This window comes from Astyanax mexicanus, chromosome 18 (assembly GCF_023375975.1).
Source record: "Astyanax mexicanus isolate ESR-SI-001 chromosome 18, AstMex3_surface, whole genome shotgun sequence".
NCBI lineage: Eukaryota > Metazoa > Chordata > Actinopteri > Characiformes > Acestrorhamphidae > Astyanax > Astyanax mexicanus.
Genome location: NC_064425.1, coordinates 37,113,249 through 37,130,134, shown reverse-complemented (window position 1 = coordinate 37,130,134; position 16,886 = coordinate 37,113,249). Strand labels below are relative to the sequence as shown.

Sequence of the window (16,886 nt, the reverse complement as noted above, 5' to 3'; positions counted from 1 at the left end):
AGTCCTTTGCTTTGTTTGCAGTTTATATTCATGCATTCAATATGCTGCACTTTAGTTTTGTTTAATATTTGTTTTGCTACACTATTTTTATTTTTGACAAAATCAGGGTTTTTGGTAAGTTACTGTTAACAAAATAGAAAAAAAAGTTTGTACTAAATCTTTAAAACTTATGTTTATACCAAGCAAAACTGTAATATTTATTTTGTCGCAGTAGAATATTTTTGGATTTAATAAACCAAAATTATACTTTTTTCATACGAACATGAATATCCTTATCGCAAAAATCCCAAGAAATATCGTCATGCATTATTGGATGCAATAATAAAAAGTAAAAGCTCATAGATAAAAATGTGCACAGTCAACACTAAACAGTGGCTACAATGTTAACGTTTGAAGGTCACCTCAACTTGGTAACTAATTAATTAAATTAATCTCAGATTTACCACAATATAGTGCGACATGAGAGGCTGTGCAGGTTCTACTTTCAAGTTGGGAGCTTATATTTACCAAAATTACCACATAAATGCAGCTATGATTATCTCAGTACTGGAAAACAGATCAACTGACAACGCTTGTTTATTTGCACTCTAAGGCATTTTCACACAATTTTTAACCATTTAATTTAGGTTAAAATTAGACTGATATTTTCATCCTTGTTGGGATTTGTTTGAGCAGAGTGAAAACAGTAAATGTCTGTGGTCTTGATCCAGTCCCAAATAAACTCTAAAGTGGTTTGTTTGTGGTGAAAACGTGATCAAGTCAAGTCAAGTCAAGTAGTTTTTATTGTCAATGCTGCATATGTACAGGACATACATAGAATTGAAATTACGTTACTCTCCTTCCCAATTTTACAGCAAGTACAGATAATGGATAATAAAGAAAAATAAAGAAAAAGGGGGAGACACTATGTGTACAATACAGCAGCAGGGACACAGACATACATGAGACAGAACAAGGTGCAGTAGTGGTGGGGGTGAAATAGATATATAAATAGAAATAAAAAGAGATAAATATATAATCTAAATCTAAATGAGTGGGAGACACTATATGTACAATACAACAAAAACACAATAGACATTTGTGAGACAGAAGATAATAGTGCAATATTAATGGTGATTAAGATCAAGTGACAATATAAATAGAACCCGTATAACAGTAGTGCAATGTTGTATCTAGCTTAAGGCTGGTAAAGTTCTTAAAGTTCCCAGTTCTTGGGGAATTAAAGTGTGTATGACAGTGCAGCGTAACAGTAGTGCAGGTATTGGGTGTGTAGTGCAGGTCCTTTTACAAAAGTTACAGTACTGTGTGTGTTCTAGTGCAGAGTTTCAGTACTGTGTTGGTGGGAGGATGTGGGGTCAGGATGATGAGAGTGTGTGTGCTGTGGGCAGGATTGGGATGGGGGTAGTGCGGGAAGAGAGTTCAGCATCCTCACAGCCTGATGGATGGGGCTGTCTCGCAGTCTGCTGGTCCTCGCCCCGAGACTCCGCAGTCTTCTCCCTGATGGCAGCAGGCTGAAGAAGCTGTGTAGTGGGTGGGAGGGATCTCCTGCCAGACGGAGGGCTTTCCGTGTGAGGCGGGAGCTGTACAGGTCCTGAAGGGAGGGGAGAGAGGTGCCAACAATCTTCTCAGCTGCTCTCACGATGCGCTGGAGGGTCCTGCGGCAGGATGCTGTGCAGGCCCCGTACCACACGGTGAAACAGCTGGTCAGGATGCTCTCGATGGCCCCTCTGTGGAAAGTGGTCATGATGGGGGTGGGGGCTCCAGCTCTTCTCAGCTTGCGGAGAAAGTAGAGACGCTGGTTTGCCTTCCTGGCCAGTGATGCTGAGTTGGTGCTCCAGGAGAGGTCCTCTGTGACGTGCACACCCAGGAACTTGGTGCTGCTCACCCTCTCCACAGCAGTTCCGTTGATGGACAGAGGAGTGTGCAGTGTGTGAGTTCTCCTGAAGTCCACAACAATCTCCTTAGTCTTCTCTGTGTTCAGAGAGAGATTGTTGTGTTTGCACCAGGAGGCCAGGCGGCTCACCTCGCTCCTGTAGTGTGACTCATCGTTGTTGCTGATGAGACCCACCACCGTCGTGTCATCCGCAAACTTGACGAAGAGGTTGGAGGTGTGTTCTGGTGTGCAGTCGTGGGTCAGCAGAGTGAACAGAAGGGGGCTCAGTACACATCCTTGGGGAGCCCCTGTGTTCAGTGTGGTGATGCTGGATGTGTTGCTGCCAACCCGCACTGCCTGTGGTCTACCAGTCAGGAAGTCCAACAGCCAGTTGCACAGGGAAGTGCTCAGCCCCAGACTGTCCAGTTTGTGTATGAGCTGTTGGGGGATGATTGTGTTGAATGCTGAACTGAAGTCAACAAACAGCATTCTGACGTAGGTGTCTTTCTTGTCCAGGTGAGTGAGGGCTGAGTGGAGAACAGTGGAGATGGCATCATCGGTCGAGCGATTTGACCGATATGCAAACTGGTAGGGGTCCAGGGAGGAGGGGAGTGAAGACTTGATATGGTGCATGACTAGTCGTTCGAAGCACTTCATGAGGATGGGGGTGAGTGCAACCGGACGACAGTCATTGAGACAGGATGGCGATGCCTTCTTAGGGACAGGGATGATGGTGGTGGCTTTGAAGCATGTGGGAACCACCGCCTGACTCAGAGAGGTGTTGTAGATGTCCGTATAAACCTCTGCGAGTTCCCAGGCACAGTCCTTCAGCACACGACCAGGAATGTTGTCAGGTCCAGGAGATTTTCGAGCATTGATCCTGCTGAATGCTCTCCTCACACTGTCTTGGGAGAGCGTTAGCACCTGGTCACCAGGAGGAGGGATGGATTTCTGGGCGGGTGTGTTGTTGAGTGGCTCGAACCTTGCGAAGAATCCATTCAGGTCGTTCAGCAGAGATGTGTCGCTGTTGCAGGTCTGTGGATGGGGTTTGTAGCCTGTGATAGACTGAATCCCTTGCCACAGGTTCCGTGTGTCTCTGCTGTCGCTGAAGCGTTGGGATATCTTCTTGGAGTACTGCCTCTTAGCTTTCCTGATGCCGCGGGACAGGTTGGCCCTGGCTGTCCTCAGGCCTGCCTGGTCTCCAGCTGTGAAGGCTGCATTTCTAGCCTTCAGGAGCTTGTGGACCTCTCCTGTCAGCCATGGCTTCTGATTAGCCCGAACAGTGATGGTCTTGAGGTCGATTACATCATCAATGCACTTGGTGATGTAGGCAGAGACAGTTTCTGTGTACTCCTGAATGTCCGTGGAGTTGTTGTGGGTGGCAGCCTCTCTAAACATGTTCCAGTCTGTTGTGCTGAAACAGTCCTGAAGTGCCTCTGAGGAACCCTCTGGCCACACTCGTACCTGCTTCAGAACTGGTTTGGAGACTTTAACCAGTGGTCTGTAAGCTGGCATTAGCATAATGGTGAGGTGGTCAGACGCTCCGAGGTGGGGGAGGGGGGAGGCTCTGTAAGCCCCTCTTTTTGTAGTAAAGACCTGGTCCAAAGTGTTGTTTCCCCTGGTTGGAAAGTCTATGTGTTTAAAAAGTCCAGAAAACACACTCTTTGGGTCTGCATGGTTGAAATCTCCAGCCAGAATGAGAAAAGCATCTGGGTGTGCTGTCTGCTGCTCACTGATGTACTGGTACAGTTCATTCAGTGCTTCACTCCTCACGCTGTTGTTGGAGGTCGGAGGGATGTAAACAGCAGCGATCAGCACGGCGGAGAAATCTCTCGGTAGATAGAACGGACGGCATTTGATAATCATCAGTTCCACTACCGGTGAGCAGTGTTTACAGACCACAACAACGTTCCGACACCAAGCATCGCTGATGTAAACACAGAGTCCGCCGCCGCGGCTCTTACCTCCGTCAGCTAGCGCGCGGTCCGCCCGATAGCATGTTAGCCTCTCCAGCTGAACGGCATGGTCCGGGACGCTGTTGTTGAGCCAAGTTTCCGTGAAAATATAAACACAACAGTCTCTCACGGTCTTCTGAGTTGACTGAAGTAAGCGGATGTAGTCCAGTTTATTGTCCAACGATCTTACATTCGCCAAAAGCATGGTGGGGATAGCTGGCTTGTGTGGGCTAGCTGCTAGCCTCGCTCGGATACCTCCCCGCTTACCGCGCTTCTGCCGTCTCTCCCGCCGCCTGTGGCGCTTCCATTGTGGGCGAGCTGCAGCGGTGGGGGTCGGTGGGGGTGCGGGTGTCCGGAGCACGCCGCAGGCTCGCAGCTCTTCTCGGAGATCGCGGTTTAAATCCAAAAGTGAGTTTCTACCGGCTTCCAGCAGAAACTCACGGCTGTAGGTGCGTTTCAGGACGTGAACGCACGACAAAGACGTACAAAAACAGGACAAAAAACACGAAAGCGCTGTATCCTCGGGAGAGCGAGAAGCCGCAGCGTGTGCACGCGCCGCCATCTTAGACCAATCTTAGACCAATCAGAGTACACCTGATCTGACCCAACTATCAGCTGTACTCTCTTGTACTCAGCTGAATGGCTGTTCAGGTGTAGTTTAACCTGGTTTATTATCCAGATATTGACTACAGCTATTATCTAATGCAGGGGTGTCCAAACTTTTTTTGTTGGAGGCCAGAAGAAGAATTAAATTTGAAGTCACGGGCCACAGACTCTGTAATAAAACAAATAATGAAAAATACCACTTTAAATAATACTTTTTTCCTGATTATTTCATTTACACACCATTTTACTTGAATTACTATCTTTATCTTTGACAGTGTTGTGTAAACTAAGATTTTTCAAATTGATGCTTAATTTAATATTAAACTCCGTTTTATTGCGCTAGAAATGCGCACTCTCTCCGCTTTTAGACTCTTTGGCCCGTTTTTCTGCGCCAGAAATGCGCACTCTCTCCGCTTTTAGACTCTTTGGCCTGTTTTTCTGCGCCAGAAATGCGTACCCTCTCCGCTTTTAGACCCTTTTACCCCGTTTTTCTGCGCTAGAACTGCGCACCCTCCGCGCTTTTAGACTCTTTGGCTTGTTTGACACCTAGCGTGCAAGCTTTAAATCTCACATTATAAAAACCTGCTTAACAGCGGGCCAACTTTCATTCTATTTCTAAAATACCTCGCGGGCCGCTCCAAAAAAGGAAACGGGCCGCAAATGGCCCGCGGGCAGTAGTTTGGACACCCCTGATCTAATGCCTTCTCTACTTGTTTCCATGTTAAACTGTAAAGACTTTATCAGGGTTATTTAAGTTAGCATTGCATTAAGGGCGGAACTGTCGTATCTTTGCAGGCCCTTGGTTACCCACAGATTTCATGCACGTGACTCCAACTGTGTTACCTTGTAAATTGACTGAACAATGAAATAATTGTTGGCATATTAGCTACATGACCAGATGAGATATGACTGTATTTTTTTTGTACTCAAAAGCACACCAGCATGTAAATACATTGCAAAAATGCATTCTGTTGTATGTAATCTGAATGTTATCAGATCAACAAAAACACATATTAATGCCAGGTACAAATAAAACCCAGGATTACTGTTGATGTTCATGTACTTTAGTGTCCATTTGAAAATTTTGTCATTTATTTTTCTCTGTGTTTCTGCAGGTGGCTTCTATTGACACATGTGTCCAGACAGACAGTACGAGGGGTGAGTTGTTAACTTTGGATTTTGGCATTACATAAAGTCATTTTTTTTTATTTTAAATGTGCAAGTTTGTTATGTGTATTGAAGCATGGGCTGTAGTAGTAGCTGTCTCAGGTTTTCCACCATTTCTGTATTATGAGATGCTCGTTTAGGCCTAGTGTAAGAGAACAATGGCTCTAGAAATGTGGAATTTGTTTGCTGGTTAAAGTGAGAGCTGAATAGCCTCCATGTTTGTGATGGCATAGTGTTTGATTGCATTCTGATAAAATAACTAGATTATATCTGATATCAAAGTGTAGGCACCTGTAGGGTTTCAATGACATGGCAACTGCCTTTGAAGCCCAGAGTTGCATGATCCAGAGGGGTTATGAAGGTACACATCAAACGATCTGCTGCTCCTCTTAACCCCAGCCTCTGAGGAATGGCTGTGTGAATAGAGATATTTGATGGAAATGTGCTGAGGGTAAACACTTTCTGATGCTTACATGAAAACTGCAGTACTGTCAGTATGAGCATGGTTATGAAGGTACATGTAAGTACCTGTAGCATGTCGCCGAACATCTGTATGAAGCAGCCGAGATGTACGTGTTGACCTCGTCTACAGTATCAGGCTGGATCTCTGTGTCTGCCTGATAGAGGTGCAGAGCCACACCTGGATACAGAACATTTCTCATAAGGGGAGATGGGTGGGCAGATAGGTTAGCTCTTTCAGCAGTGGTGAGGAAAGTAAGGGGGGGTGGGGGAGATAAGGTGGCTGCATGGATTCATGCTCTTTTTTAGTACAAGCATCTGGAATGCAGACATACTTCCATCAATATATAAACAATCCAGGTAAAAGATAGTGAAGGTATGATGAACAGAACAAGAGATAGAAGGAGGTAAAGGAGAAAGAACTTCAGTAGAGATGCTCACGTATGCATGTAGGTTTAAAATACGTGAATATAATTTAGAATTCTTTGATACAACTTATATAACTTTGAGCTAAATAACTACAACATAAGTGAGTACACCTCAAAGTGAACATGGCTAAAGTGTGCTTAATTGTGTTGTTGTCCTTGCTGGTGTCATGTCACTCAGTATAAGTTTTAAAAAAGATCTCAGGTGTAAATGGAGAGCAGTGATGTTAAATTTAGTTGTTTTGTGTAAAAGTCTGTAATACTGGCAATTCTGGAACTGGAAGGTTAACATGGCACCTCATCTCTGAGGATCTGAAAAAAAATAGATGGCCTAGATTATAAAAAGATTGCTAACATCCTGAAGCTTTGCTACAGCACAGATACCAAGGTCATTCAGTAGTTTTCCAGGTCAGGTTCCACTCAAAACAGACCTTGCCAGGGTCCAACAAATAAGTGAGTCCACATGGTCAGTGTAATGTCAAAAAAATTGGCTTGCAAAAATAGACGTGCATGAGTGCTGCCAGCGTTGCTGCAGAGGTTAAAGAAGTGGGATGTTAGCAAGCAGTGCTCAGACCATACACCACATACTGCATCAACTCTCTCTGCCTGAGTATATTATGAGAGTGAAAGAAGAGAAAAGTTTATTAAGTGCTAACATCCCACTTCTTCAACCTCTGCAGCAATGCTGTCAGCACTCATGCGTCTATTTTTTTAAAGCCAATGTTTAGATATTACACTGCTTGGAATCTGGAATGGTTCTTTAAGGATGACCCAAACTCACACGTAGCTAAAGGTGGGTAATCCAGGTCCAGATATTAAAAATGCATCCCAGGGATAATGTTGAACTAGCTCCAGAGCCAGCAAGGCAATTGGATAGAAATCCTGGGATGAATTTTTACTTTTTGGATCTGGATTACCCGTAATTTCGTAATTTCATCACACTGTGTACCTGTACTCAGATGTAATGACAATAAAAGCCTATTGACTTGACTTGACTTGACCCACCTCTACACCTAAACTCATAAAATTAAAAGCTCACACACGCTCTCCAAACAAACTTACAACCCTGAATCATTGCCTAGACCTAGCAAGCAAATCTTAGCATGTCTTGGCATGTACCAAACCACTGTAAACATTACAAATTCACCATTAGTGCATCACTAGGTTACCATAATATCTTATCAACAACAATTTATCTTTTTTTTTTATGCCGACCAACCAGAATCAAATCAAGCTACCGATAACTGCGTAAAAAGTAAGGAGTAGAAGTAAAAAAACATCTAAAAGATAATTACTCCACTAAAGTATAAATACCCCAAATTTCTACTTAAGAAAGGTAATGAAGTATGAAGAGAGAGAGAGAGAGAGAGAGAGAAAGACAGAGAGAGAGAGAGAGAGAGAGAGAGAAAGAGAGAGAAAGACAGAGAGAGAGAGAAAGAGAGAGAGAGAGAGAGAGAGAGAGAGAGAGAGAGAGATGAAGCAGCAGCCACCTAACACTTACTGCCCCTCATCACACACTGCCGCTGCCTCCGCCAAACTAATCTAAACAAATTTCTTAAAGGGACATGAACCCCAATCTTATAACAACTGTAAACCTGTATAGCTTACATTTACCCAAATAAGTTAAGGAAACTGTTTTCACAAAAACATAAGTGTTAATTTAAATTTAATTATTCATACTGTAATTGTGTATTGTAAGAATGTGAGTGTGTGTGTGTGTTATCTGCTGGCAGAAGGTTATGTCTACTCTGTATCCTGGTGCATTTTTTCTGAGGAGCAGTTATACTGGTCAGGGGGAGGGATGGGGAAGAAAAAGGCAGATGAACAGATGAAAACACTGATGATATTGATGAAGTTAAAAAAGAAGTGTATTTTTTTGTACAGGGGTGTGGCTAAAAAAATCTAAGAATGGAAATTTACTCTTACCTATAATAATATAATATCAAATACAGTTTATTTCATATCCCAAATCACATTTAAACCACTGGTGGGCACTTATGCAATAATGGTGCACCTAACAGGGCACTTTTTTTTCACCTATAGAAGAACCCTATACAGCATCACATTTCCTCTACAGGCACCATTTGGGACATTGTCTAGTAGAGGGTGAGAGAAGAGTCACTTTATGTGAGGGGAGGGCGAAATACCTTAAAATACAGCGCCCTTTAACATTTTAGGCAGCACTGGTTAAGAAGTGTTTTTTTGGCTTCTAATAAATTATTTTTATTTTTTAAATAATATAGAACAACAATGCAAAACAAGAAAAAAAAAACTTAAAAAAAAGCTTTAAAGTGCCTTTAATAAATATTTTAAATGAAACCATGTGTGCCACAATTATTGGCACCCCTGGTGTTAGTACTTTGAACAACCTCCTTTTGCCAACAAGAAAGCACTTAATCTTCTCCTATAACTCTTTACAAGATGGGAGAATACAGGAAGAGGGATTTTCCACCATTTCTCTCTAAATCATCCAGGCCACATGTTTAGGGTCATTATCTTGCTGAAAGACCCAGTGATGACACATCTTCAGCTTTCGGGCAGAGCCACCAAATTCTGATTCAGAATGTCCTGATATTTCTAAGAGTTTATGATCCCATGTATCCTTACAAGTTTCCCAGGTCCTTTGGAGGAGAATCAGCATCACTGATCCTCCCCATACTGAACAGTGGGCATGAGGTGTTTTTTTGCGTATTCATCATTAGTGTCACACCAGACATGCTTAGAGTGTTTGTTGCCGAAAAGCTCCATCTTGTTAAAATCCCAGTACCGCCTGGCAAACTTCACCCGTTTACACTTATGATTATCATCAAATCATCAAATTTATTTGTATAGCGCTTTTTACAACTGGTGTTGGCACAAAGCAGCTTTACAGAAACATGATTACAGGGCAAAGAATCAGGCAAAAGATTAAACATAAAATGTACATAATACAGAACCCCCAGTGAGCGCGGAGGCAAGGAAAAACTCCCTCAGTGCTGCAGGAGGAGGAAGAAACCTTAGGAGGACCAAGACTCACATTAAAGGGGGGACCATCCTACCACTGGTCAAATGGCTTTTAAATTAATTTTAAAAAGTCTTTCATACATCCACATAGGTTTTATATATTCAGGTGTATAGCAGCTCCACTAATGGCTTATAGAGTAAGATGGATGATGAGCAGCTGATCTGTGGTGGTTGATGGAGAAGAGCTGACTTCAGAAACTTCCAGTCTGGCCAGACAGAGGACATGATAGCCTGAGGGTCCAACATCCCTCGGTATCGGGTCAGACAGGTGGGCAGTCAGTAACTCGGAGGAAAGCAGAGAGATGGAATTAGTTTTGACTGGATTTATGTAAAACAGAGAATATAAAACATTATCAGAGTGTGGCAAATCACTCCGGCAGAACTGAATAAAACAGCCTAATTAAAGGCAGCGAGCCAGAAGGTAACATAGACATGAAGGCTCCCTGAAACACTGGCATCCACCCACTCCACCGTCCACAAACCTGAGTGACCGTGTGCAGTGGGAGAACAGCAGCACCAGCATCTCAGTTTACCACAATTTCCTCTGTCCATGAACCCCTGAATCTGCAGCCTTATCTAAAGGGAAAAACATTGATTACCAAAAGCTAAACTAAACAAGTAAGTTTTCAGTCTAGACTTAAAGATTGAGACTGTGTCTGAGTCCCGAACATATTCGGGGAGATTATTCCAGAGTTGAGGCGCTTTATAAGAGAAAGCTCTTCCTCCTGCAGAGCTCCTCTGAATTTTAGGAACTACTAATAAACCAGCACCCTGAGATCTGAGTAATCGCGGTGGTTCATAACAGGAGATGAGGTCTTGTAAATACTCAGGAGCGAGCCCGTGTAGGGCTTTATACGTTAACAGGAGAATTTTATAGTCTATGCGGAATTTGACTGGAAGCCAGTGCAGTGCTGATAGTACTGGACTAATATGGTCAAATTTTCTCGTTCTAGTAAGGACCCTGGCTGCAGCATTTTGAACTAGCTGAAGTTTATTTAAGTTACTGCCGGAACATCCAGACAGTAGCGCATTACAATAATCTAGCCTTGAGGTAATAAAGGCATGTACTAATTTTTCTGCATCATGCAGTGATAGGGCATTTCTTAGCTTGGCAATATTACGGAGGTGTAGAAAAGCTGTTCTAGTAACATTAGATATGTGTTTATCGAATGCTAGATCTGAATCTATGATAACTCCAAGGTTTTTAGCTGCTGAACCAGGGGTGGCTGAGAAGTCAGCCAGATTTAGCATTAAGTCTGATAATTTATTTCTAGCAGCTTTGGGGCCTAATAGGAGAACTTCTGTTTTATCACTATTTAATAGGAGGAAGTTGTGCGACATCCATGATTTTACATCTTCTACACAATCCTCGATTTTCTTTAATCTCACTCTGTCATCAGGTTTGGCTGATATGAAGAGCTGCGTGTCATCCGCATAACAATGAAAATTCACATCATGTTTTCTAATAACTTTGCCCAGTGGGAGCATATATAATGTAAATAATAACGGTCCTAATATAGAGCCTTGTGGAATTCCATATCTTACCTTGGTATAACTGGAAGACATATCATTTATCCTCACAAACTGATAGCGATCGGTTAAGTACGATTTAAACCATGCTAAGGCAGTTCCGGTTACACAGACCATGTTCTCTAGTCTTTCTAAAAGGATAGTATGATCTATTGTATCAAAGGCTGCGCTCAGATCGAGAAGTACCAGTAGGGAAACACAGCCTTGGTCGGCGGCTATAAGTAGATCGTTTGTTATTCTAACTAAAGCTGTCTCAGTGCTATGATAAGGCCTAAATCCAGATTGAAATTTTTCATAGATCTGGTTTCTTTGCAGGTAAGAGCAAAGTTGTTGGGCTACAGCTTTTTCTAAAATCTTAGAAATAAACGGTAAGTTTGAAATAGGTCTATAGTTAGACAGTACACTAGGATCAAGATTTGGTTTTAAAGGCTTTGGGTACATGGCCCAGGGTGAGCGATGAGTTTACTATCATTAACAGAGGTTTAATTATATCTGGCAGTACCTGTTTTAGTAATTTTGTGGGAACAGCATCAAGTGTGCAGGTTGTGCTGTTTGAACTCTAGGATTATTTTTATTTATCTCGATCTGTGAGGCCAGATACGCTGAGCGCGCTTTATTAAGTTCTTTTCTATATTTAACAAGACTGTCTTTCCACGCAGAGTGAAACACTTCCAGTTTAGTTGATCGATATTTACGCTCTAAATTTCGTACTAACTGCTTTAAGGTACGAGTTTGATCATTGTACCACGGTGCGAGCTTTTTCTGTCTCTCTATTTTGTGTTTAAGGGGTGCTACAACATCTAAGGTAGAGCGAAAGGTATTTTCTAAACCTTCGGTTAGTTTGTCTAGTTCTACTGGGTCTATAGGAGAATATATTAGAGTTGATAAGTCTGGAAGCTTATCTGTAAATTGTTGGGCTGTAAAAGGCGTAATTGAACGTTTTACAGAGTAGCTAGGGGATGTACATATATTATGACTGAGATGTAATTTAAATGAAATAAGGTAATGATCTGAAATTGCGGAGGTTTGAGAACGAATATTCGGGTTATCTATGCTCACACCCAGGGTCAAAACTAAATCCAGAGTATGATTACAGTAGATTACAGTAGTACAGATTATAACTCAGAAAAGGCTTTCTCTGTGCTGCAGGCCTCCCAGACAGCTTGTTGTCATGTAGATAGAGCATGCTGCTTATTTGGGAGACCTCATAAACCCCAAGATGCTACCATTTGATTCAGGTCTCTTACAGTGAGCTTTGGAGAACTTTTTACTTCTCTTACCATATTTCTCAATGTGTCTGGTGGTAAGATACACTTGCTTCCTCTCCCAGGCTTGTTTGTCACGGTTCCAGATGTTTTAAACTTTGTGATGATTGCTCTGACTGTAGATAAGGGCATCTGCAGGTGAGTGTCTATTTTCTTGTAGCCATTGCCTGATTTATGAAGGTCGACACACATCTGCTTTACTTGAATAGTGTGTTCTCTTGTTTTTCCCATGTTTAAGAGTGAGGAGAGGGTTCTGTGTAACACCATATTTAGGAACTGATGAATTACTAATTAAAGATTCCTAAATACTTTGGTCCAAACTACAGTAGAAATGGCATAAATGGTTCAAATACATTTATTTCCTAGAAAATGTTATGGGTGCCAGTAATTGTGGAGCAAGTAATTTCATAAAAAAAATAATTATTTCATAGTCAGGATTTTTTTTTATTGACTTGAGTTGAAGGTTCTTTTTTCTATTTTTCTCATAGTGAGATTATGCTTCTGCAAAATATATATGTATGTTAAGGCTTTTTAACACATTTTAACTAGGGGGGCATTTTAACTTATGAAGAGCACTGTAACATCACAGTATTTCATAGTATTTTCATGAACACTGGTTTCAGGGAAGGCGGAGACACGTGCTGATGAAGATCAGGTGGTTTATTTACAGAGTGTATAATAAAGAAGTAAACAAAGGTAATCAGGGTAAATACAAACAGGGCAGCATAAACAAAGGACATATCGGAATCAGAGGGCCAGGCAGAAGGCAAAAGAGTATACAAATAAGAACAAAAAGGAGGTTATTAACAAAAAAAAAAACCACGTTGTAACAGAGCTGAAGAATCAGGTAATACTCGGCAACATGGGAGAGGAACAATGGACATTTTATACATGAAGAAACACCTGAGAGTAATCAAGTAATTAGGCAATCAATAGAAAGGCAGGGCAGAGCGCAACAGCGTTGCATGCTCAACAGCGTCATTGTCTGAGGTCTGATAGTGGGTGCAGCTGAATTATGGGAGTTGTAGTGAGGTCTGATAGTGGGTGCAGGTGAATTATGGGAGTTGTAGTGAGGTCTGATAGTGGGTGCAGGTGAATTATGGGAGTTGTAGTGAGGGCTAATAGTGAGTGCAGGTGAATTATGGGAGTTGTAGTGAGGTCTGATCTTGGGTGCAGGTGAATTTTGGGAGTTGGAGTGAGGGCTGATTGTGGGTGCAGGTGAATTATGGGAGTTGGAGTGAGGTCTGATAGTGGGTGCAGCTGAATTATGGGAGTTGTAGTGTGGTCTGATAGTGGGTACAGGTGAATTATGGGAGTTGGAGTGAGGTCTGATCTTGGGTGCAGGTGAATTATGGGAGTTGGAGTGAGGTCTGATAGTGGGTGCAGCTGAATTATGGGAGTTGTAGTGTGGTCTGATAGTGGGTACAGGTGAATTATGGGAGTTGGAGTGAGGTCTGATAGTGGGTACAGGTGAATTATGGGAGTTGTAGTATGGTCTGATAGTGGGTGTAGGTGAATTATGGGAGTTGTAATGAGGTCTGATAGTGGGTGCAGGTGAATTATGGGAGTTGGAGTGAGGTCTGATAGTGGATGCAGGTGAATTATGGGAGTTGGAGTAAGGTCTAATAGCGGTTGAAGGTGAATTATGAGAGTTGTAGTGAGGTCTGATATTGGGTTCAGGTGAATTATGGGAGTTGTAGTGAGGTCTGATAGTGTGTGCCAATGTGCAGTGGATGAGGGTGACAATAGAATAGGACTCTCTTGAGTAGATAAATATAAAGCTGTTGGTGCTAGGTATAAATCCCTCCAGTATTGAGCTGGGGATGAGTGGAACTGATTTCTATGGAATGATAAAGCTCCGTTCAGTACTTTTGGGCCGACTTGGGAATGAGGTGGGGAAGTGCTATATGCAATCAGACCTTCAGAACAGCGTTTCTACAATACCTAGAATTGTTGGGCAACATACTGGAAATGTTTGCTAATGTGGCTATTTTACCTAGACATAATATTTTACCTTACTTAATACTTAAGTGATTACTTACCTCAGGACAGTTTTCAATTCTTTCCAGGCTGATTTCCAGGGTTTTCTTTATATCATGGCTGGTAAAAACATTGAGGTGATTACATCACTGCTTATATTATTCCATCCCTGTTATGCTGCATGTGTATATGTACACTCTCAGGGCTGGAATCCAACATACAGCTTAATGTTCTGTGTTTTCTTTAGAAATGCCTTCAACATTCATAACAATTAATGTCTCATAGCACTGCTGTCTGTTTTAGCAAACCTACAGCTTCTGATTAAAAAGATAATCTGTAATCGAGCTAGCCAGTATGGCAGTATGATATTTTTATTAGAATTTATTTTGCATGGGCATCATCAGGATATTTTTTTAATAAACAATTGTTTTTTATTTATATATTAATTTATTTACTTACAAATATATAGTATCTCCAACATGTGCACTCTTACTTTCATATTTTCATTGGAGAAAGCTCTAAAAATTACATTTGGATGTACCTTAGAGTGGCCAGAGTAAAGCTTATATAGTAGAACAGAATTGTTTGTGTTTTCCAACATGATAATGATCCCAAATACACCTCCAAGATGAGCTGAAAGTGAAGGTGATGGACTAGTGAAGTATGTCTCCAGACCTAAACCCAACTGAGCACCTGTGGGACATGCACCAGCTCTGTGATGTCATCATAGATGAGCATAGAAGATTCCACAATTATCATCTGCTGGATAATAAAAGTTGTCACAGAAAAAATTGAGCACTTGAGCACAATTTGCTCATGTTCAGTGTGAGGTATACTCACATGTGTTGCCAGCTGTTTAGACAGTAATAGCTGTGTGAGGAGTTTTTAGAAGACAGTAAACATATACTACTATACAAGTTATTCCAAATTGTGGACATTGTACACAAAACCTTGTATCTGTATTCTTGCGGAGTTTAACTGTTAGTTGCTAGTTGTCCTTTACACTTTTTGTGTAACAGTGATGTCTGTTACAATCTTTAGCTCAGTGATAAAAAAAAAAAATCCAAGGTTAAGTGAGGTTACAGCATGAAGGTGAGCGAGGGCAGTGCAGCAGGAAAGTAAATGCAAATGGCTCCAAAGCAATCAAGCATTCCTAAAGAGAAAAGGAATCTTAGCATCTCGCAATGCAGATTAAAGGATAACGTGCAGCTTAATAACCAAACCTATTTTATTTTTGTATTTAAGGTTTAACTTGGTCTTGTGGGAACAAAGCATACATGTACAAAAACAACCAATGAACATCACTAATAGATGTCACTGTGCTGGTTAAATTAGTAGATTTTGGGGTTTGATAACGGATGTATAGTGCTGTGCTGGTTAAATTAGTAGTTTCTGGGGTTTGATTACAGACTGATGGGGCTGTGCTGGTTAGATTAGAAGTTTCTTAGGTTTGATTAGTAGTTTCTGGGTTTAATAACAGGTGGATGGTGCTGTGCTGGTTAGATTAGTAGGTTCTGGGGTTTGATAACAGGTGGATGGTGCTGTGCTGGTTAGATTAGTAGTTTCTGGGTTTAATAACAGATGGATGGTGCTGTGCTGGTTAGATTAGTAGTTTCTGGGTTTAATAACAGATGGATGGAGCTGTGTTGGTAAGATTAGTAGGTTTTGGGGTTTGATAACAGATGGATGATGCTGTGCTGGTTAGATTAGTAGGTTCTGGGATTTGATAACAGATGGATGGCATCGTGCTGTTTAGATTAGTAGGTTCTGGGGTTTGATAACAGATGGATGGCATCGTGCTGTTTAGATTAGTAGGTTTTGGGGTTTGATAACAGATGGATGATGCTGTGCTGGTTAGATTAGTAGGTTCTGGGGTTTAATAACGGGTTGACGGTGCTGTGCTGGTTAGATTAGTAGGTTCTGGGGTTTAATAACGGATTGACGGTGCTGTGCTGTCTAGATTAGTAGGTTCTGGGGTTTGATAACAGATGGATGGTGCTGTGCTGGTTAGATTAGTAGGTTCTGGGGTTTAATAACGGGTTGACGGTGCTGTGCTGGTTAGATTAGTAGGTTCTGGGGGTTAATAACGGATTGACGGTGCTGTGCTGTTTAGATTAGTGGTTTCTGGGTTTAATAACAGATGGATGGAGCTGTGCTGGTAAGATTAGTAGGTTTTGGGAGTTGATAAGAGATAGACGGCGCTGTGCTGGTTAGATTAGTATGTTCTGGGGGTTGATAACAGATGGATGGTGCAGTGCTGGTAAGATTAGAATGTTCTGGGGGTTGATAACAGATGGATGGTGCAGTGCTGGTTAGATTAGTAGGTTTTGGGGTTTGATAATAGATGGATGGAGCTGTGCTGTTTAGATTAGTAGGTTTTGGGAGTTGATAAGAGATAGACGGCGCTGTGCTGGTTAGATTAGTAGGCTCTGGGGTTTGATAACAGATGGATGGGACTGTGCTGGTTAGATTAGTAGGTTTTGGGGTTTGATAATAGATGGATGGAGCTGTGCTGTTTAGATTAGTAGGTTCTGTGGTTTGATAACAGATGGATGGCGCTGTGCTGGTTAGATTAGTAGGTTCTGGGGTTTAATAACAGATGGATGGAGCTGTGCTGGTAAGA

At 41.9% G+C, this 16,886-nt stretch overlaps 2 protein-coding genes across 2 annotated transcripts in view; one reads left to right on the top strand and one right to left on the bottom strand.

The window, feature by feature from the left end:
• col4a4 (collagen, type IV, alpha 4) overlaps positions 1–16,886 on the top strand; it is a 136,643-nt gene that overhangs the window by 12,375 nt on the left and 107,382 nt on the right. Inside the window, exon 3 of the mRNA XM_022676942.2 lies at positions 5,550–5,592. Coding sequence (XP_022532663.2) covers positions 5,550–5,592 — 43 coding nt within the window. The remainder of the gene's footprint in view (positions 1–5,549; positions 5,593–16,886) is intronic.
• col4a3 (collagen, type IV, alpha 3) overlaps positions 1–16,886 on the bottom strand; it is a 181,402-nt gene that overhangs the window by 138,347 nt on the left and 26,169 nt on the right. The window lies entirely within an intron of this gene.